This window comes from Aplidium turbinatum, chromosome 2 (assembly GCF_918807975.1).
Source record: "Aplidium turbinatum chromosome 2, kaAplTurb1.1, whole genome shotgun sequence".
Taxonomy (NCBI): Eukaryota; Metazoa; Chordata; class Ascidiacea; order Aplousobranchia; family Polyclinidae; genus Aplidium; species Aplidium turbinatum.
In genome coordinates, this window is record NC_137473.1 from 32,562,315 (window position 1) to 32,586,202 (window position 23,888).

The 23,888-nt window shown below is 35.9% G+C and overlaps 1 protein-coding gene across 1 annotated transcript; it reads right to left on the bottom strand.

The window, feature by feature from the left end:
* Positions 1 to 354: 354 nt before the first annotated feature.
* Positions 355 to 21,971, bottom strand: LOC145787453 (uncharacterized). The gene is made up of 24 exons (XM_082599200.1): positions 21,851 to 21,971; positions 20,929 to 21,055; positions 20,109 to 20,372; positions 19,378 to 19,647; positions 18,666 to 18,926; positions 18,290 to 18,374; positions 17,616 to 17,800; positions 17,239 to 17,381; positions 16,478 to 16,577; positions 14,797 to 14,838; positions 13,533 to 13,717; positions 12,894 to 13,143; positions 11,878 to 11,912; positions 10,415 to 10,567; positions 5,499 to 5,693; positions 5,012 to 5,209; positions 4,758 to 4,847; positions 4,409 to 4,543; positions 4,015 to 4,124; positions 2,603 to 2,797; positions 2,266 to 2,426; positions 1,782 to 1,945; positions 1,213 to 1,386; positions 355 to 1,037 (listed from the first exon to the last, which is right to left on the bottom strand). Exons 1-24 carry the CDS (start codon positions 21,851 to 21,853, stop codon positions 801 to 803), a joined length of 3,762 nt encoding a protein of 1,253 aa, XP_082455326.1. The 5' UTR covers positions 21,854 to 21,971; the 3' UTR covers positions 355 to 800.
* Positions 21,972 to 23,888: the final 1,917 nt, after the last annotated feature.

Consider the following 23,888-nt stretch of genomic DNA (forward strand, 5'->3'; position numbering starts at 1 on the left):
GATTTCGAAGATTTTAGTTAGACTGTTAATTTTTCAATAACAGTCTGATTAAACATTTTTCAACTTACTTTTTCTTATTTGCTACTGCTTCCCCAAGTCAACAAAAAGCTTTTATATCATAAAGAGGCAGCAAAAAGTAAAAACATCTCAAAAAATGTCAGTCAAACACTAGCAGTAGCCGCCATCAAAATCTGCAAAATGTGACAAATCAGACCGCATCTCCAGGTGGCCATGGTACATAATTAAGCGTTGTTAAAATTCTTCCCAAAACGATTATTCCTTCTACTTACAAATTCCTCCTGTTTGTTCACTGTTGCAGTAGCTTAAAAAGAACGTCCGCAGCCTATATTATGCAATAAAAGGCATTGATTGTATTACTCCATCAAATCGATTATTTCAAATTAGAATAAAAATTACCACTCTTAGGAAAAACAACAGCCTCATCATTTATTATTATTACAATGAAATTTACTCAACAAACACATAAGTGCAAAAGTAACTAAGGTGGCACAAATCAAACTTTTTTAATAAATTTAGCTTTGTTTAAATAGGTCTGTGGTCCACCTCAATTTGTCTTCATGTTTTACTAGTGAGCCATTACCCACTAGTTGCAAAGTTCTCAACTAGTTCTCAATGAGAACCGCTGCCTAAATGGTGGCTCAAAGTGGAACAAACATTTTATATGCAATATTTCGCAACCTTGAACGTTTGCATAAAGCTACTTCATAAATCTTCGCCTAAGAATTCGAAGTGAGTTCGATCGTTTTACTGGAAAAACGTCATTTGACATTTGCAAATAATCAGGCATGTGAAGTGTCTCTGTCCTTGCTGAAAGATTGAGAAAAGTTGATGTTAGGGAGCGAGGCACGAGTAAATAGTGTTGACCGTCTTCTTGTCTTGTCGTAACTTGTCTCCAATGACGAATTGTCGAAGAAGCAACAACAAATCCGTTTTCTAATCCAAATCCAGACTGGGTTCCACCATAATTCACGTGCCCTTGTATGTCTTAGGCAGAACAGGTAGAATATAACAATGCCCTAAGAAAAAGAACGTCATTAATAACAACAATTTTGCAACACATTTATATAAAAGAAATTGATAACGAACGTCGGAGCAGCTTTGCTATTGCTCATAATTCAAAGCGTATGAAAATAATTTCCTGTACTTTAGTTTTAGTTACTCAAATACGACAAATTATAATCAAAACCTCACTTGTATCGCTATCAACAATGAGAACAAGTATGTAACTGGTTCCACCAAACTGGGCTGGCTAGCGAGTAGTTCAATCGGTATTGCAAGTAACCACACAAGTCCAAGCATAGCACCGATGGTCACAGCTCGACAAAATGTTTCTCTCGATGAGGTTTCATTTCTAGTAGAACGAATCTGTGCAAATAAATGTCAGTTGTGTTAAAATAAACTGGAGTCGTACTTGCAGTAAAGTGGCCCATTGACAGTGCGTAGGAACCCAATCAAAAAAATTTTGCTTTATACTGTTCACATTAATTTCTCTTCCTGCACTTGAATTTATTCTTTTGTCTTGTGCTGATCGGTTTGAATCAGATATGCACACATGCCACACATCCATGTACAAATTGAACGTTTTCAATCAACAACGTTGACAATACAATCGCATTAACGCAACATCTTTGTATTAATATGGTTGCGATAAGCAATAGAATTGTAAGATTTGTAAAGTTTTGCAAAGGAAAGATCTGCAAGTTGCAACGTTTCTTTGCCACACATTTAAACAATTCATCTACATTTTGGTCCAAACCTACCATCTTACTTCTCCATGTTATCGAACGTAGTACCATTACATAAATAATAATATTCAGCAAAAAAACTAGCCCTCCTTCGACGAGAAATCCAAAGTACAAAGAGTATCCTGATAGCCAACAAGCGTAGTTGCTTACGTACTCGGAGTTGTGTAATGTCCGTTCATCTACAAAATATTACAATATAGATAATTTCAAAGTGCATTATTGGGTTCTAGATAAATTTGACAATGATCTGTGGTTGATCCAGTAAAGGTTGACGACGACTCAACCTCCAACATGTTCTATTCTTTTATATACATGACGTAAATTTTGAGAAGCTTGTTACAGAACACTCATTTTGTCTTTCAATATAATTAACAAATAGTATCGTAGTTATCATAGTCTACAGTTGCAAATTCTTTCACAAAAGATTACAACCTTTTTCCATTTCAACATTGAAGATTTGCCTAAAAATAAATTGCAAACCCTACATGGTAGCACTTACCAGAAAAGCGAAAAAAATCATTTTCTGGCGGCTGTGCGTCAAAATATCCAATTGTCACGCCAGCATTTACTGTGACAACTGCAAGAGGTAGGAGGTACGAACACAAAGCCGCATTGATGTGGTAACGCTCTCCAAGTGATGTTGATGCCTTCACCAGCAATCTGTTGTTGAAGCAGTTAAAAGCTCAGATATTGGAACTTGAACGTAGAAGTGACTAAGCTTAGGGATTGACAGCTAAGTAAACTGAAGGAAGAAAGCAAACAAAATAAATCATCTCCAAAACAAGGTTTTTATGAGGTCTGAAAATTTCACCACAATATTTGTTCATTTTACTTACTGATACATGGTAAACGCTTCAACAGATGTCCAAAGCCAACCAGCCAAAAAAAAGTAATGAGTTAAAGCTGTAACAGCGACACAAGGCATAAAATTTTCCACTTTATCGGATCCAGCCAAAAATACAAGATATCCAATTCCATAGGAAATGCATAAATTTATGTGAACAGGTCCAGGACTAGATGTTCGTAACTCTCTGCAAGAAAGAAAATGCCACTTTAGTATTGATGCTAGTGCGCATTTCCGCCTATTTACCCTAAAGTAGAATGCCAAAATAAAATGCAAACGTCAATTTGCAAGACAATTTGCTATTTGTAGGACAATAGCAAACAAAGTTTTTAAAGGTCCAATGGTTCAAAGCTCACATATTTGAAACAATTTCATTCAAGACTTTTTTATGCTCTTTTTTAAAAATCTTAAGGCAAACCGGTTTTATCAATAACCGACTAAAACTTTGTATCTAAAAGCAAATTACACATTTCGACTTATTGCAGGGTTGGCCAAAGCATATTAACCACTTGTCGTGTTTTGCAATTTAGTAACGCAGTAACGTTCACGGGCTCAAATGTGCAAAATTATAAACATAAACTCAATCAATTTATTTAATAGCACTCTGCATATGTTGGCCACATCGATGATTGGAGCATTTCTATGCTTTTTGGAAGTTGCTTAAAGTTATGGGGATAATTTATCGCAGCAATCCGAACCAGCTTTGTTCTACGGTTGTTGGTTGCGCTTTCACGATATTCACATTTTGCATAACCCATTATTGAACATCAAGATTCAGAACAACACGTCGCCATATACTGTAGCCTTAGCAGCCTGTAGCCTTAGCAGCCTGTAGCCTTAGCAGCCTGTAGCCTTAGCAGCCTGTAGCCTTAGCAGCCTGTAGCCTTAGCAGCCTGTAGCCTTAGCAGCCTGTAGCCTTAGCAGCCTGTAGCCTTAGCAGCCTGTAGCCTTAGCAGCCTGTAGCCTTAGCAGCCTGTAGCCTTAGCAGCCTGTAGCCTTAGCAGCCTGTAGCCTTAGCAGCCTGTAGCCTTAGCAGCCTGTAGCCTTAGCAGCCTGTAGCCTTAGCAGCCTGTAGCCTTAGCAGCCTGTAGCCTTAGCAGCCTGTAGCCTTAGCAGCCTGTAGCCTTAGCAGCCTGTAGCCTTAGCCTAGCCTTAGCCTATACATGTTCCTTAGCTCGAGAAATCTAATTCGTTGCACTTGTATTCGGAACTTAATAATCGAAATAATTGAGCATAATTGAGCTGCATGCTGCTCGCGAACCATGGTTTGCCGCGGTTGTCTAGTGCTGTGCAAAGCACCATTTCTAAACGGTGCATGGTCTGTTAGAACCTTTGCGTTAGTAAAAGGCAAAAATAGTTATAAAAATTAGAGACCCTTAATTTAAAGGTAAAGTTGTCACTCACTTGTAAAACATGTAAATAATGGCTGTGAGAAAGAAACCAAGACATGATATCCCACCAATCACTCGATTGACGTAATCAAACGTGGTATATGATGGACGTTTCACGATTTCCTTTGAGTTTGTGTAAACATTTTTATCACAAATGAAAAGCTATTTATGTATGTTAAATCCAAGCAAAGGGAAATTGCAAATGAAAAGCAACATTCTCAATTTTCTAACATTTTGTACTGTTTATTAGAAACAAAAAACTTTCCAACTTTGAAAAAATGCTTGATTACGGAAAATCATATTGATAAAGGTTAATTTTTTTCAACTTAAACGTATTTTTATAACTTTTTGTTTTCATTTTATTGCAAAATCTATAATTCTAAGCACACAAAATTACAGCATCTTACCACCAATAATGCAAAGTTGGTGAGATGATTGCATCCACACAGAGGAGGATCAGTTTTTTCAAGTAAATAACATCCCTCGTCTGACCAAGAAGATGTGGAAAAATTCCAAGTGGCGCACTGCCCGAGAAGAATATCCTAATATGCCAAAAAAAGAAAAATATATACAAATTCAAAAAAGTAACTTGTTACAACAATTTTAGCTAGAATTCTATACCCAGTTGCAGTATAGATGATATGTTATATAGTGTTAAGTAATTAAATTAATACTTACTGTCTGCACTTATTATTGTTATTAGGCTACTTATTGGCAATTTCCCAATATCTACGATTCCTTTGTAAGAAGACTTACGTTAGACTCGGTTTTTGGAGGTGGAATCGAATACGTCACGGGAATCTCCAGTCCTTCAGTTGGCTGTCCGTTTATTTGTGCTGATACCACCTGAACAAGCAATATTTTTTTTTTAATTGTTTTGATATCCCAAGCATAGAACTTCAATGGGTATTTTAAGACGACATTTTTAAGAAGACATAGTTTATTTCTTTACCACCAGGATCATCTGAGTTAATAAACGAAAGCTTTGCATAAATAAAATGCTTTATTACTTGCGAAACATTGTATTGAGATGGAAAAAGCACATCGTCGAAATATTGTATGAAAGAAACCCTGGATCGGTTTCCTGCCCCCGTTGGCTGATTTTGACCTAGAATGGCATCCTTAGGAAGAGTGATACTGACTGCTTGTTCTCCAGTCGTCGAAAAGGTCACGTCCTCCTCAATCGATTCTGTGCTCACGTACTGAACCTAAACACACAGAAGAAATAGAATAAGTGTTGGATAAGTTATTCTTTTTTTGATGGATCATATGTTCACATAAAAACAAGGATTGAATAAATTAGGGCACAAAGAATTGATTAAACCTGATAGAGTTAAATTATACAACAAGGAGCAAAGCGTGTATTGAGGATCCATAAATTTATTTGCAACAAAAAAATATTTTTGATAAAAGAAACAAATTTTCTTTGAAAGTGTACTGTACACATGACATGGTGGTAGATGGTCAAGTGATTCAAAACCACATGACTCAAATTACCTCGGCAGTGAAGAATGAAGTCGAAAAGTTGGCGGTAGTTTTTTCGTCAGAAATTTGTACACGGTTCAACAACTTCTCTGTTGTCAGCACAACGTTTTCACGCTGATTCGTTGTGAAGTTATTTTCATTTTCTTCAATAATCTCATGGAATGTTTCCGCAGCCACAAATGCATTTTGGACCACGGTTTCAGACACCTTGTAATTACATGACACGTTTAAGTTTGTCACGTCGATACATTTACCCAACTGCATTTAGAATTTCAGCTGTTGAGGTGTAACTTAGCATAACTGCTGAGGAAGAGTAAGAGTAACTTTTCAAATTTTCTTGTAAAACTAACAATTCGTTGTACAAATCCACTGAAATGTGAAAAGAAAAGATAACTAAAGATTTACTTGGATAACAAAATAAAATTTTCACCACGTAGAAACCATGTTGGGCAAATATGGCATCTACATTGCTTTAAACTTTAAACAATGTTTCCACGTACATGTGCTTTTTGAAGGGAATATGAACGTAACTGTGCCACGTTTGCTTGAATGCATTATTCTTGTCACAAAACAAACGCATGGTTGATTTAAAAATAATTTATGATGTATTTTGAACTAACTGAAACAGGAGATAAATGTTCTTAAACAAATTCATCACGTTAGCTCTGTTGGATAAACGCCATACTTTGTGATTGATTGATTGATTTATTTCGTTGTAGTTAAATATAGTACAATAAATACAGCAATAAAAAAGGAATTCAATGGCGCATGGTTGACCGGAAAAGCCCGACGCCCGTACGAAGACGGTTGAGGCGCACCCATGCTTGTCTTTGTAGTGTCAGGCGGATGGGGCATGTGTCGGCGTTGGGGATGAACGAATGAAGTCCGGTGGTACTTGACTTCCTTTCAGAATTCCATTTATAGCCCGCCCAAGTAGCCGCAGAGATGAAGTTCATCTGCTGCGTTGATCAGAAGTTGAGCGGCTGGCACGAATGGTTGTCTTGACTTCAGTCGACTGGGGTGCTGGTTTGGGGAAGCAGAGATCTTGTGGTGGAGAAGATGGTTAGGCTTTAGTGCCCGTCGGCTAAGAAACAGAGTGGCTTCTTCGTGACGAAGCTCAGAAAGTTGGATGCCAGCGAGAATGGCAAAATTATCCAATGATGTGGGACGCATGCATCCGGTAACTGTGCGCAGGGTGCTGTTTATGGCAGTGCCGATGTTATGGCAGTGTGCACCGCAGCACCAAACAGGTGCACAGTACTCTGCTGAAGAGTAGACAAGGGCTAAGGCTGCTATACGCAAAGTGTCAGCCCTCGCCCCCCAGCTGTGGCCTGCCAGGCGCTTGAGTAGTGCAGCGTGGGATGTCATTTTCTTGCGCAGTGACACCAAATGGTGGCGGTATGTGTACGATCTGTCTAGTGTCACCTCAAGATATTCTGATTCGGGGCAGAAGGTCAGAGGTTTTCCATTGTTCTGAACATGTAGCTCACGATCAACTTCCCGACTGTAGGCTATAGGTGGAAAGCTGCCGCCAAAGTTTTGTTTTCGCTAAGTTTCAGTCGCCAGTTCTGGAGATAGCCTAAGCTGAGAGAGTTTTCATGCCCTGGCTCAAGCTGTCTTCCAGGCTATATATATAACCGTGGGCTTAAAGTGCCTCTGACAGGAAAATAAATTTGCTAAATTTACCTAAGATACCAAAGAGATGACACTAACAAATTTCCCTGACCAGCAAATAGTAAAAAATATCAACAGGCTAATAAGTTACACGCTTGCAATCTTTCGTTCACTTTAGGCGAATCTGGCACTCATTCAATTGCGAAAACAAAAACCGCAAACTCGCTGTGACGTCACCGTGGGTGGGAAAGATACATCCTTTCTCTGTGGTGAGTTGGTAAGGTATGGTACGACTGCTCCAAAACGTCAATGTGTGGGGCTCTATTGGTCTAAAGCATGTGCAAAATGAGAATTACCGAAAGGAAAAAGTCAACTTATTATTACTATCAGGTTTAGATCAAATAGATTGAGTTTATTTTTATCAAACAGCATTTCAATTCAATTGAAATTGCAGTTTTTCTAAACTCTTGTAGGGCTACAATTTGGATAATTTTTTATTTGTCCTAATCTGGCTATAGCCATTTGTAGTATATCTCAGTTGCAGTAACAGCAGTATCTCACAGACAGTACACTTAATTTATAGTTGAGGTAGGCCTAGTGTGCTATATTTTCATGCTTTCAAACAAAACAAGGTGCTGAGAAGAAAATAGTCAAAGTTTTCTTCAAGTGTTCGAAAGTGGGATGGACCATACAAAACTAGTCGTATATGTTCTCTTCACTTCACTGGAGATGATTTTGTTAACACCACCAACCCGATTTGGAGCTTCTCAGCAATGAGTGGCGTGCTGTGAACTGTAGGTGGTGCGTTTGCCACAAGTGCGAGTCTATGTCCCAGCCCAATGAATGTGTATGTTGCCATGAAGTGCCATAGACGAAAGAACTTTTGAAGAAAGACGCATCTAGCTGTGTTACCAATTTGACCGATTTTGAGGCACACTTACATCCCGCAGTTTTGAGGACTTTTTTTTATGAGGAGCCGGAAGAACTCGAGAAAAAAACAATAAACCGAAAGGAGAAAACGGAGACCTATCAAAAGAGTAAGGACGCTACATTAGGCTAAAAATACCCTAAACGCTAAAGAATGCACACTAAACGAAGTGATTTTATTTCCTTGCAGGCAGTATCGGTGATTAGTCGCTTACAGGCATGTATTGGAGTAGATACTACAAGGTGGTGCTCTCGGAAGCAACAATCGAATTGTGCTGCCGTCATGCATTGTTTGGCGAATCCGAAACAATTTTCAAGTCCAGATGGCCGTTACACCGGATTTCAATGGCCAACTGAAGGCACATTATGAGGGAGAGAGAGAGAACTTTTATTTATGTATGAATAAGTTAGTGATAAGTGATGATGAATTAAATATGAATAATGATTCGTACGATTTCTTCATTTTTCACTTCAAGTATATTTTAGGTTTTGTAGGAACGTATCCAGTACAGTTTTATTAAACTGCAAAAAACAATAAATCTTTGAAAAAAGCAACCGCTTGTACCAACTCCGACCAAACTGTGATCCACCAATTACATCTAGAAAGCATTTGTTTCATCCGTCGCTAACAACGCCCACCCACGATGACGTAATACCATCAAAGTCGTCCCAGAGCAGTGAAATATAGAGTTTCGTCTGTGGTGGCGCTGCGGAACTGTCGTTTTGTATAAATTTCGCCCTAACCAGTCGAGCTTCAAGGTTAAGATTAAAAAGTTCGCTAAGCATAATTTTGCGCTAGAAAATGCTTAGAAAATTTACTATACTTGAGTCCAACCTGTCAGGGGCACTTTAACTACTGTACTACAATCGAAAGTATAAATTTTCTTGTAGCCTACCAAATTGTACGAAACTCAGCACATCAAAGACTATATGATTGTATTTATTTTTGCCATACAAGTTATATTTATGGTAATTTTAAACCGTTTTGCGACCCACTGTGAATGGTCTCGCGACCCAAATTTGGGTCGCGACCCAGTATTTGCGGACCCCTGGGATAGAGAACACAATGAATAATTCAATAACGAAAATTGAGACAAGGTGTTAGATGATAGTCTTGCACAGAGAAATATATTTAGTAGCCAAAGTAGCCAATCGGTAACATGAAGGTAGTACAAAATTAGTCGTGCTAATATTTGGCGATGAGTGAATATTTGTGTTGCTTTTTAAACGAATAAAATGACAAGTTACGCATGCTCGTTGGTAAGGAGTTCCAGACTTTCACTCCGGCATATTTAATGCTGCGCTGGAGTCGGGATGAGGCGTAACGTGGGACAGAATAACAATCATTGGTAGAGTGCCTAGTAAGACGTGCATTATACATGAGTTTGGTTTTTTTCAAAGTAGTGTGCGAAAGGCAAAGGTAATACATCCGTATCAAATTTAAACATGAACTTAGCAATTTCGCGTTTGTTAAAATCTTTAAGCTTGAGTATGTTAAGTTGCTTATAGAAAGGTGTGACCTGATCAGAACACCTGCCACCTGCTACTATTCTGACAGCCTTATTTTGTAAGGTACTAAGCTTGTTCATTTGTGTCTTGCAGCATGAACCCCAAAACGTTATCCCATATACCATATGAGAATGAACCAGTGCGTAGTATAATCGTAATAATGTTTTGTTTGGTAGAATGTATTTGAGTTTGGACAATATTCCTACAGATTTAGAAAGTTTCTTGTGGAGCATATTAATATGAGGTTCATAAGTTAGGCCATTGTCAAAAATAATGCCAAGGTATTTGGCACACTTAACTTGTTCGATCTGAGCACAATTATAAAGTACATTGATGTCTTCTGGGTAGCTGCATTTTTTAGGAGGAACCACAATGACATTCGATTTGGAAGGATGGATAACTAATTTATTGGCATTAATCCAGTTCTTGATGTTGAGTAATTCAGTCGATATTTCCTTTTCTAAGTAGGATGGATTAGGAGCGTTAATGAACGAAGAAACGTCAAGATCACGCAATTATGGTTTGACTTTCCAGGATATGGGCTTGATAAGTTTAAGTTGATAGATGCCTTTTAAAAAACAACTCTCTATTCTGAGTCGTAACGACGTGCTTCTGAAGACACAGAGTTGACGTTTCCAAAACAGAATTATACCACATGCAGCCACGGCCACGACGCACGTGTCTGGTGGCTGTTTGCTCAAAAACGGTGAAGGCTTCAGCGAAATAAGATATTATTCAATACATGCAAATCAGGTAATTAAACAAATGACTTTTGTAAATTGTTTGAGAAATATAGTTTTGCAGCATACTTCAACAACGTATTGAAACTTGAAATACCGTTGATGCTTGACAATTTAATAACTTTATTGTTGTTGTACCTCAACGTTTTCATCGCGATCAGCTATGGCCAACAGAACACGAATTCCTTCTGCTGTGTCAGTAACAGATAAGTTAGCTTCAAGTGAAGAATTGACCACAGTTTCAATCCATTGCTCAGTAACGGTTGAATTTGCTGGAACATCGGAATATATCTGACGAAGGAAAACAAACTGTTTAAGTAGATGTCAACATTCTGATTGGTTGAATTGTTACATCAGCGTTTATTACAGTTACTAGCCAATCTTGCTGCGAGACTTAGTAAATGGTTGTAAATTAGTAGAGCATACGATATGTAGACTTTACAATTTATAGTCATTTTATTATTGATGTTACTTTACTTTATCGTATAATACACAATAATACTAAAAAAATGCTCAATATCAAGCAAAAAATTCAAGTAGATTGACTTAGGCTACATCGAATACAGTTGCTCTTCTTCACTAAAAACCTTAACAAGTTGTTTCACCCTTAATGGGGTCATTAATAGGTCTTATTCAAATGGAATCATTCTAGTTATCTTACAATTCATTTTTTTCAATAGATTTTATTGGAATAAGTCTCTCTGATGATCCCAGTAAGGGCGAAGGTTTTTAGTAAATAGTGACTGTATTTGATATAACGATCGTTTCAGATATGAACATTGAACATTATGAACAACTATAGCTTTTCCCATGATATGGCGGCATTGACCACTACTATCACACTTTATATGACGAGTATTGCTTTGTATGATCTCTTTGTCCACTGTGCAGCCAAATTTATTCTAATTTTATTATTTAGAATCTTCAAGACTTTTTTTCTACTCAGCTGAAAGCTGGCTAATTTTCATTTTTGGTACGTTATTTACAAAAAACAGTTCAAATCTTAAGCTTTCCCCTCAGTCCCAACAAAAATAAAATGGGTAAATTATTCACAATACAGTAGATTCGGGAGGAGAATAATATCTTCGAAGTAAGTATATTCAGCTTGAAACATTGAAAAATTTGAAAACCTATTTGCCTTACTGCGTTTTTTTTCTTTGGTTTAATAGCCATCATCGTTGAATTACACACTTGTAAATTCTATCACAAAACAGCAGGACAGACAAATCGTTTGCACACTGGTATTGCCAACATATATTTATCACCAAGAATTTGTGTTTTTATGTGGCCTATTCACAATAATGTCAAGTACATCAAAGCACTAAATATATATCTGAGTAAACATATTTGTGAATAAGGTACAGTATGATAGCAAAATTTTTAAACTGCTTTTATATGGAATCATAGACAAACAAAACAAAGTAACTTTAGCGGGTTCAACTTTTATATTACAGTATTGTAGTGAACTCACAAAAGGACATGAACAACCAAAAATTGTTTTGATTCTAATTCAGTAATAAAAAAATTCTTGTAAACATGTTGGCAATTTATCAGGCTCTGTATATATTTTTATTTGGTGTATTGAAAAATTGAGAAAATACCTGTTCTTCAATGCGATCAAGCTCGGTTCGATCCACTGTAAAAGGATATAATTCATTAAATTTTGAGTCCTTATATTAACTCAAAAGAAAGCTGCTATAGACTAGCAACATAACACAAGAATTTTTTTTAAGATGAAAAGAGATGTAATAAATAGACAGAAACCTCTATTATGAGCTTAAGTATCAAGCCAGATACTTCATAGATAAATATTCATTTGGCAATTCGCATTAAAACTATCATTCGGTTGCTTCTAAATCTCCTACTCAACATTATAAAAGTATGAGGTGCACATGAATTTTTCACAAATCTTTTCTTCTACTGTAGTTTTTGATGAATTGAAATCTTTTACAATATCATACAGGCCTTTTCATTAGAAGGAAGTAAAGGAACTTAAAAATCGCTCGATAATAACATTTTTTACAGCACCGTTGTTGCAAGCTTTTTCCACGTCGTTTTTACTTGATAACTAACAGAATATAATTTAAATGTGAAGTTGTGATAGTTTGTATCTGAGCTGCGTGCATTTGCAACATGCTTACAGCAACCTATTCTAGTGTTGTAAGTTATTGATTCTAGTGTTTTGCAAATCACGCTCTAAAGTCTAAACAAAAGCACGAAATATTGTTTCGGGTTAAAAATAAGAACAAAAACTTTCCATACAATGAAACTAAAGCAGATATATATTTTTTAATTTGGTCTAAATTCTTCTTTTTTTCTTTTTTTTTTGACTAAAACTGCTTTTCGGGTGAATTAATTGATATCCTTAACCAGCACACTGACTAACAGAGCTGCAAACATACCATGAGTGAACATTTAAAATCTGTTTTCGAAGAAGCACGGTTAAAATAACCCTACTTTATCATTGGGTACCATAGCTCTAGTCGTTGTAGTGTTGATCACAATGAATATTATTTTATTTGCACCGTAAGTTATGATGCTAGCACATGAGCCAAAAGCTTGTAATTGAAGTTTTTAGTACAACTGCTACTGTATATGATGATGTAATGTTACTGACCTCTGGATTCACATATCACAGCATCCATGCCTGTAGTGTTATCACATGCCCGGTTTCCCCACTTGAAAGAACAAGTGTCGAGGCATAGAAGTTGAACATAGGCACAAAGACGATTGGAATCAAGTTTTGGAAAACCTTCTTGCCAGTTGGTGTAATTTACGACGGTGTTATCGTAATGAACCCAGTTCGTCATAATCTGGTCAGCTGATAAAATTGTTCCCAACCAATAGTTGGAAACTTTGTTGAAAAGCTGAAAAAGTTAAATTTGAATTTTTTACCTGCTCTGTTTTAAATTTGAATTTTTCAGCTGACTTTCCACATATTTTTCATTCCACCATGAAAAATCAATTTTAACAAACATTGCAGTTTAATTGTCTTGTACGCAACTGTATTGATCTTGCCTACTTTTGACGAAATTGGGATCAATTTAATGACGCAACTTTGAAGTTGTCAAATACAAACTCTGTACGCTAACCGGAGGTGTTTTAGCTTTTGACTTTCAAAATTACTTGAATTGTGTCTACAGTATCACGGCTGCTATTAGATCTTCAAAACAGGGTTTTCCACAAAGTCTCTATTCTATCTGAATGCCCCGCCTATTGATGCACGATATTGCAGGTTGCACAATCATAATATTACCCCGGGTGCTCCTAAGATAGCAGTCTCATAGTCTTCAATTAATTGATCTAGTTCCGATTCTTCTTGTATACTCCGCAGTGTCATCAGGTTATAGTTTGAGGACTGGCATAAGCTTGCTGCTTTATTGTGGGACAAAGCCACTCTCTCAATGCCAAACTTTCGTGTTTCCGCTTTGTTCCACTTTTCTAAAACAACACGTACACTTGCTTTATAAATCGTTTGCCTGATCCAGGCTTATATGCTGAGTGTTAAAAACTCGAGTTAAGTTAACGGGAGCCAAGAAAGCCAACCTTTGTGTCCACCTTGCAGAACGTCAATATAAGCTCGCAGCATCAGGCTAAGACAGATCGTTTAAATCTACCTTGTGAAGTAAGTTAGATGTACCAACAGCGTACTTTTAAGCGGCCGACTAAGCTAATCTTCTGATTAGTTAATTGAGAATCAATTCGCAATAAGTTTATCTGTGGATAATCGAGAGTTTGAATAGCGGATCACGCTTTGTGCAGAAGAAAGACATTTTGTGGGAGCCAAATAAATCTGCTTAATCAGTGGATGATGTGCTGTTGGTGTATTCAATCTGAAGAGCGATTTTTTAAAGCAGCCCACGCTCTCACATTGCACTAAATTATGTTGTCCCTCCAACTTGAGGAAAACAATCTCACCATTAGCCTATGATTTATCATAAAATGAAAATAAAATTCAAGACTTGCAAGTTTATGATGTTATAGCTGGCTGCTTTTACATCCTACCGAACAATAACATTTACTTTAATGACCTTGATTTGTCAAATGGATGTTTCGGTTATATGACTTTTCTTCATCTTCTTTAGCATTAACAAATAAGAATGCATAGTTAATCATGATTTATATGCAAAAACTTTTTTTAAATTATCTAAAGAAAATACGTCTAATATTCAATGTTTTATGCTTATTCATACTGTTTTTGTTTGTCATATCCAGGCTTACACCCGTTGGTTGAAGATTTAGATTAAGTATACGGGAAGGCAAGGAAGCCAATCTTTGTGTCCACCTTCAGGCATGCCTTTAAATGTCCTGCCAGAGACACAGCCGCATGCTCATGAGCGGTGTCGAACCGGTGCCCTTTTGATTGCCGTTCCAAGGCTCTCACCACTGGGCTATGCAACCGACATTCATACTTATGGTTTACAGTAGAACAGACAGAAAAGTTTGAAGAATAAGCTCGCAGGTAAATAAACAACGTTTGTTCATATTTTAATGCAGTTCAAAGTTAAAAATAAACTTACCAAATAATTTTAGGCTTTCTGGGACAGTGGAACTGAAAATTTCTGAAACAGAAACATTGTTGTCAAAAACAGAAGTGTTAAGTGTTGTCAGACAAAGCTACTTTACAAATGAAGCGTTTAGAACGAAAAGTGACTAAGTCACAAAATACTACTAAGGAGATATTGACATGTACAGTTTTCAATTGCATTGTAAAATCAAGATTCAAAAGATTTTGTTGTTTTTACCATATGTCAGTGTCTACAACCCCAGCCTAGTTCTGATTGCACTATTAATTGATTTTTTAGTTGAACTTGTCAAAAAATATTGATAAGATTCTTTTTTGGACTTATGCACTTTTCTTCAAAATTGCTGGACTTAGGCACTTTTAGACACAAATGATGGACTTAAGCACTTTTAAGTGTTCTATAGGCCAAACAGAATTTGCCATCTCTTACTCCAGATACTACTGTAAAGTAAGCTATTTAAATATATTTCTTCAAACCTCGTACTAATATGACATTGCAAATCTGCAAAGAATTATTTTGGGTTAGAAATATCTTGAAAAAATTAGGCTGGTAGCACATAATAACTGTGACTGGTAATTAATGGGGTAAAAAAACAGGTAAGGTTGAGAGACTTCCCCCACCTTCATTGGCAATGTACAGTAGAATAATAATTGGGTTAGGCCTACTGGACTACATAATAATAATTGGGTACACTCTCAAAACCTTCTTCCCTTCATTAGTAGGGTAGTATAGAAGTAAAGAAGACTGGTAGATAGGCTAGGACCTTTACAGAATAAGTTATAAAAGTAATAGTCCAATCCAATAGGCTACTTAATCTTAGGTTAAGTGTACTTCATTTCGTTATCTGCTGGCACCAACACTCCATCGAATAGCCTAATCATGTCCCATGAATATTGAAGTCTGCACTGCTAAACTTCCTGCAAATTGGACCTGTGGACTTCTGAATTTAATTCGAAAGCAGTAGGCCTATAAATACTACCGGTATTTGATCACTTGGCCTATTTGCAAAATATCTACAATTAAAAGCTGACAAAAACACTACCGTTTTTAACACTACCAATGATCCTAATCCTTCACCTACCCTACCTAAACCAGAGGCAGTGTCCCAGTCTAAATAACCGGTAACCAGCTAATGACTTTATATCCTCTAAAATGGAACCCGATCAAAAAGCAAAATAAAAATCATGTCACGTGGTTAAATGACTCGACGCTATTGGTCAGAACGGACTTAGCTACTTTTAAAAGAAAAAATTACCTTTCCGCTCAAAACCTGTATTCGAAAATGATGGCTTAGCAGCCTTTATACCAAAATATTTTTGTGTCTGGTGACAAAGGACAATCAAAGCAATACGTTTTTGTACTTAACTCAATTCGAGTGAAAATGTGACTTAGTCACTTTTCGTTCTAAACGCTTCAAATGCTAAATCAGAAATCAGCTAAAGAAACAAACAATATTACATTTAAAATAAGATACTTCACTGATGACGGTTATGCTCTCCATAGTAAAAGGCTTAGAAAATAAATACATTAACTGCAAAATGAGAGGTTTCACCAGACATCTACATTACTTTATGAAATGCCGGCGTTCTTGTTCAAAATGTTGCTGTGGTATAGCCTAGAAGTATACCCTATTGTCGTCGGACAAACATGATAACTTCAATAAATAAGAACATACTGGTGATCCTTCCATCGCCGTTCCTGTTTTTTGCAGACACAGATATGTCATATTGTTGTGCACTTGCAAGTGATGTAGCGATGTATACCTCAGAAAAAACCTAAAACGACAAATATATGGATACAATTCCAATTTTGCCTCTCGTTGTAGATACAAACTATTCAGTAAAGAATTTCATAGCAATAATATGACGTGAAATTAACTGCATTTTACCCAAAAGTTTTGATGTATTGTAATGCTACATAATTCTGTCTCAATATTAACATTTTTTGCCAGTTCAACACAGAATGGAAAGATACAACTTCTACGACACAGTAATAGAAACTATCGCACTTGGTGGAAACGGATGCAAGAACAGGTATCAAGAAACCATTGTCTTGATTCAATATAAAAAATTGCCTGATGTTAGAAATTTTATGCTCGTATTTCTAAAATGCAGATTTACATGCTTGCTGATTGCCTTGACATGTTACAGAGTAAAAAAAGTTACGTCTTTACTTTTAGAAATCTGGTCCCACAAAATCTGATTTGCCAACTTGTAGAATGTTTTTGCAACTTGACTTATGAAAAATCGAAACTCGTCACCAAGAAAAACAAGTTGAAATTTGCAAACAAAACTTTACAAAAAGTACGTTAAAAACAAATAGATTAATCACTAACTTTAACAGTTAAACCACAGTAATATGCATAATTATAGGACACGGCAGACGAGAGAAAAAAAAAACAGAAAAGTTTATGACCAATTAATTAATGATGATTACCGTGCTGTCTTGCAACGTTTCACTGTTTGACAAGCTCTTTACCGTCACATGATAAGATGTTGCACCTTGCACTCGATCCCACTTGATTTCAATAGTGGAGTTTGTATAAGATGATATGACCAGATTGTTTGCTTGATCGGGAACTATACAAAAGTGAAATATTAAGATGTTTTCATAAAACTGAAATACTTTAAGTTTAGTAGCCTAAGTTGTTATCTATTCAACGCTCTTTCAACTATAATTGCAACACCATTTTGTCGGGTACTTAAGCTGTATCGGAATATGTTTAGTCCATTAGTTCAATAAAAACACCTAAAAAAGTTCAAATTTGAAGAATATATTTTGATTCCCATATGTTTGATTCTAGAGGAACTTACTAGTAACTTCGGTTGAAAATATTTTAGGGCCAGATAAACCAAATAAGTCCTCTGTTTGAATCGACACGTTGTACTCGCTGCCAGGTAACAATCGACTAATATAGGCTTCAAGCCCGTTCAATAACACCGAAACGTTACGATTCTCAGGTCCATTGAAGAGTGCAACAACATTTACTTGGTAGTCACTGCAATTGCAAAAATATAAAAAAGTTAATCGTCCTAAGCGTTTTTGCTGACTCTCCCAATTAAAGGCGTTTCAAAGGTGGCGTTGATCTTAACTTGTGGCAAAAATCAACAATAATAATTAAACAAGGTTGCTTACAGAAATCACAACACAAAAAAGCTAACTTAATTTCATAATTTCTTTTACAGACATCTGAAAGAAATGTTACATCAAAATTAGTTACCAGTTTACGGAAAAGTCTGCTTCATCTTAATAGGATTATCAGAAAGAATTTATTCAAATAGAATATGTTTATATCAAATAGATTCTATTTGAATAAGTTCCTTCTGATGATCTTATTAAGTTGAAACAGACTGTTAAGGTTTTTAGTAAACTAGTAACTAATTTTGATGTGATTCGCTCTGCTTGGCTTTAGCTTGACATAGAGCACTTTTTGTAGTATTGATAAGATTTATTTTTTTAAAGAAATGTTATATACAAAAAGCCTTACAGAGCTCCAGTCTGCGCTTCCCATTTAACTGCAAATGAAGTTGTTGTGAAAGTGTGAAACATTAAATTAGATGGATTGACGGATCCTAAAATACATAAGAAGTTAGTTTCGTATTATTCTTTATTGTGGCAAAACTGTAAGTACAGTATATGCTACTACCTAAGAAATTACTGAGTGTTATAAGTTATAACTATTTTTCAAAAATGTAATCGAAACAATCTTTCTCCTTCATTATGATTAGCAACTCTTAACAAATTGTAAAAATACTTTTATTTGGGGGATGTAATGTTGGCACGAACTTGGTTATTTTGATGATATTTTTAGTCAAAAAACTAAAACTCAATGGATTTCAAGAATTGTAGAATGATGTACGTACTTGTAAATTCTCTGACTAGTGTTTCAGTTTTTCCACTTTCACCAAACCTGTTGAGTGCAACCACTGTAATATTGTAGGCAATTCCGCTTGCAAGATCGGTCAACAATGCCTGGTTTTCCTTCACAGAAATAGAGTCATGCGACCCGGGTAAAGAGGCATACTCAATGCGATAGCTTGTTGAACCGAAGGAATCATTAAAAGTTATTCCAAGACTTGATGATGACCGAGAGGCGGCTCGTACGTTTGTAACATCACCTGGCACTGCGAACATCAACAAATATTTCCCATCACTTAAAACGATTAAATATTAAAAATGTTATCATATAAAAGCGTTGGTAAAGAGTTCGCTTGGTTGTACCGCAGACAAACAAACAAAGTCACGTCAATGGGTTCAACATATTTTATTTTTTATCACACAAAGAAATTTGATCATACCATTCGCAAAAACGCTAATTGTTTGTATGACAATATGAAATACGATTTGACAAATAAGTCATAAAACAATTACGCAAGCGATGAAAATAAATATGTTTATTTTCTATTTATGATTAACAAACGCACTGTAGCCTAAAGCAATATAAACATCACAAAAACCATATTAAGCTATCAACCTAATATAAAAGACTGACATCAATAATTCGATTTAAGAACTGTTTTGTTTATTTTTTCATTTTACAAGTTGATGTTATTAAACCAAGAAAACTCGTTTCACCTGTGATCACAAGAAATTCTGAAGTAAGACTTTCTAGAATCCCTAATGCATTTGCTGATTCCGGTGAAAGAGCTTTAACAGTTATACGATATTCAGTTCCTGCAGTGAGGCCAACGAATTGATAGTTCATGTTATCAGTCACGTTGACAGATCTTCCATCAGGGTTGATTGTGAGAGTGTACATGTTTGCACCAGTAGATGGTTGGAAGGTGATATTGATAGATGTTTGAGAAACTTTAGTAAATGTTAGACTTGTTGGTGCGCCAGGAACTGCAATACATGGTATGAAAATACTGTGACACGTGTAAAACATTTTTTGAGCCTTGATTCCTTTTGTTGAGTAATCTAGTAATTATTGTATTAGCATAAGAACTTCAGTCATTCAAATGCTTGCGAAAAACCAGATGATGTATAGCAGAAAACGTTATCATTTTATTCATGATATAATGGATTTCATCTTGTTGTTTGGTTTCGTTTGTTTATGTGTAAATTGACATCTAAACATATTCATTATTAGTAGCGCTTTTCTGAAATCTCAAAACTGTGTTGCCAAGAACATAATCTTGCCCAAATATAGATAATTTTAATTAAAGATATTTACGTCATTGCATATCCAGTGAAGGCCTATCAACCTGCATGCATGTAAATGATCTTTTATCGAAGAAATGTTTTAACTACAAAATTGAAACCGCAACTCTTCAGTAAAATCACAACCAATAGAAGATACACACCTGTTTGAAACTTTAAACTTTCAACTCTGCTATCGCCAGCTGAATTTCTTGTTTTTACAGCAAAGACATATTCAGTACCAGGCAGTAGATCTTCATTTTGATAAACTTCTGGCGTTCTCAAAACAACATTGTTTAAAATGGTGGTCCCGTTACCGAACGATAGCCCAATGACGTTTAAGTCAGCCTGATTGATGATCATCCAAGTAATTGTCACGGAAGTTGAATTAATTTCTTGTATTCTCAAGTTAGAAGGATCCGGAGGAACTATAATGCAATCCAATATGAAATTAGCACCGGTTTAGTTTTGGTCGGCATCACGAGTAAAACAAAAACAAAACTGTTGAAAGTTAATATGTGATATTGGTTTTTTGTGTACCAAGAAACTAATGAGAGGAAATGAAGTGACATATGTGACGCTTACAACGCACATGGACAATTGTTGGGTAGCGTGGTACATCCTTATACAGTAATTAAGCAAACGACAAATTCAACGTTTTGCAGTTCATCGGATCAACGTTAAGTTTCACTTTCTGCCATACACTCGTAAACCTAAAGATTGAATTAAAATGATCTGTTAGAGGAGGAAGCTAGCCTACATCAGAATCCGCTTTCAATGTAGTTGTGCTGACGCTTGTGTTTCGATTCCAAATTACCAGTTTTCAATTTAACGCACTTTGATTATTTTTCACTATATGATGGATGATACTTTTATAACAATTTTCAATACGCATGTGCTTTACTTAATAATCTGCACAAAATTGCAGAATGTTTTTTCGCCAAGAAATTCTGTGTTTTATTTTTTTTTCAATTTGTGGCATACCTGTGATTTGCATGAGAGAGTCGCTTGTCTCAGTTCCATTTTGAAATTCCACAACCACAGTGAATAGATATTTAGTTCCAGGAGTCAAATTTTCAACTATGAATTGGGGGTCAGGATCTTTAACAACCTATTGTATGTTTTAATCTTTGTTAATTTACATCACATTGATCATAATGATTTACTTTTACAAAACGTACTCATAATTTTAATGTCATCGTCAAGGATACTATATTTTTGCTTCAAGGTAGAACAAAAGATTCATAAAAAATAATATTGAAGAAAGATAATATGTCAGCTGACATGATTTTCTTGTTTGTGTTGTAACAATGAAAAAAGTAAAGCTTTCACAATCAAATATACTATTAAACATGTTTGTTTGATTGACTAACCTGAAAGTGATTGAAAATAATCTCGAAAATCATTCTGATACTGGAATTTTACTTATGTTAATAAAGGTATATATGATAGAAGGGATTGTAGACACTATACGCGCAAAATAAACATTCCTTTTATAAGTTATTTATGGTTAGTCCTAAAAAGATTATACTGGGAACTACATAGCTGAGTAGTCAGAGCCCTTGTATGACGCCCGATAGCACGTCGGTTCGACACCGCTCATAAAAATTGACTTCCTTGCTTTCCAGTTAGTCTAAATCTTCAATCGCCACAAAACAAAAATAATAATCAGGATGAATGCAAAAGGATTAAAATGGAAAGGTTTTTTTGGGCTCGTGGTTCTCGTGCTATTGGTGCAGCGTCTTTTGCAATCACAAAGTGTAGATTGTTTACATTATAATCGTAAATACAGTCAGTTTTATCAAATATTAACCTCAATTAATCTTGTTTTAAAATATCAATAAGCCAACTGGTAAGAAACTATTTTAGTGTGAAAGCTCTTTAATTATGAAATTACAAACATTACCATTAACAATGATCCATTCTCAAATGAAACTGTGACATTGTAAAGGATGGCATCAGTTTCTTTAATATAAATGAGTTTCACCGTAGTTTGAGTGACATCCGTTACTTTTGGTGGATCGGGCTTGACAATATCTAAGTGTACATTATCGCTGATTGAAAAAGATAGAGATAAAAGTTACAAAAACATTATAAATGATGTTCTAAGCTACAATAAACACACCATTTCCCAAAGAAACTCTAACGGTTTAGCATAGCGATTACGGCGTTTGCTGCCTGTGTTAGAAACCAAAGTTCGATTTCGTCGTGGATCACTCACTCTTGTCGGGTGCATTGCCGAGTGGTGAGAGCGCTGGAACGGCAATCGAAAGGGTGCCGGTTCGACACCGCTCATGAGCATGCAGCTGTGTCTCTGGCAAGACACTTAAAGGCATGCCTGAAGGTGGACATGAAGATTGGCTTCCTTGCCTTTCCGTCCACTTAATCTAAATCTTCAATCACCAGGCGTAAGCCTGGATACGACAAACAAAACAAAACAACTCACTCTTTAGTCTACTCTGTGATGCATGGGTGGCCGCTTGGCTATAGTACAAGCACTTTTGTTGGATGAATAATAAAGGCATTGCGAAAGGAAGCCAGCAAACACCCGAATATACACAACGTTGAAATCAAGTCTGAGATATTAGTTACCAAATAAGTTTCAGTAAAATCACCGATGACATGCAACTACAGCTCGAGCAAGATTTTTACCTGACGTTGATACTGTTTGTGAAATACTTTCAGATCTTAACTTTGTTTCATGATCTCTTGTTACGATAGTAACTGTCATATTGTACTCTGTATTTCTTTGTAATCCTTTCAAACTGTCGGTAATGGTATCGCCTTTTGGTATATCCTTTGCTGCAACAGGGCCGATATGGAATTCAGTTATACTTTTTGTGTCTTGAACAAGTATGTTGTAGAATACAAGGCGCTCTACGTTATCAAATGATACTTGAAGTATTGTTCCTGTTGTATCGGTTTCAAGGTTTTCAATGCTATGTCCTGAAAATGAAATATTTTAGATCTATGTTTACATTTTAACGTATATATTTAAAGAAATTTTAAGTATACAGGATAGTGTAAATTTAGAAAGTCAATTTAAAACCTTCAACTTATTATAACCACAGTATGTAGCATAGAATTTGTACTTTCAAAAATAAATACGTTATTAAGACCCACCATAATACTGAAAAAATTCAACAAAAGAACACATGGGTAGATAGAAGCACACAGTATTGTTAGTGGAAGAGAGACTTTACCGCATGTAAATACAAATGTCAACCATTTCTAATACGATAGTCCCCGCTTATCAAGCACACCTCGGGACGGAACAATTCTGCTTTTAAGAGGGAAACAATTCTCTGTCACGCCAATATATTCAGTAATTCCGGACCGGACCAAATTAGGCTTGATCAGCGGGTAGGCATAATATTCATGGGCTTAATTAGCGGGGACTGCTGTATTTTAAAATGTATTTTTTTTTTAGTTTAAACGTCATCATGTAACACAGACACTACAAGACGTAAATAGAAAGGAAATTAATTTAGAAGGAACCCTTTCAGAATTTTATACTGTAGTGCGTTTGAAAGCAAGAGAAAAATGTGAAAAACATATTATTTCAAGTAATGAGCAAGAGTTGCGAAAGTAGTTGCGTTATGCGGTGGATACATAAAACTTTCGAAAATTGAGTATAGGCCAAACAAAGTATTCGAGACAAAATTAAATTACGAGAATGTTTCCAACCGTTCCAACACAGTGATGAAGCTGTTTACAGTTAAAACTGGCGTATGCCAAGAGAAAACAATGTACATAATTGCAGTGATTATTAGATCTTCAGTAACTATTAATAGTTGCTACTTAATGCGCATTGAAAAAAGACAACAAACAAAGTATCTAGAATTGTTTTACCCACAGCAAGCATAGTCCTTACTTGTTGTGAAAGTCGATGGATTTGAAAAAGAAGAAAATGCTATTGAAGTATTGGATGCTTTCACTTGGAT

Bases quoted from the DNA above. Each gene is read 5' to 3' on its own strand.
- LOC145787453 (XM_082599200.1), bottom strand. The intron at 18,375-18,665 runs GTACGTACATCA...TATGTATTTTAG, and splicing joins ACTAGTCAGAGAATTTACAA to GATCCGTCAATCCATCTAAT. The intron at 2,798-4,014 runs GTGAGTGACAAC...TCTTTCTTGCAG, and splicing joins ATTATTTACATGTTTTACAA to AGAGTTACGAACATCTAGTC.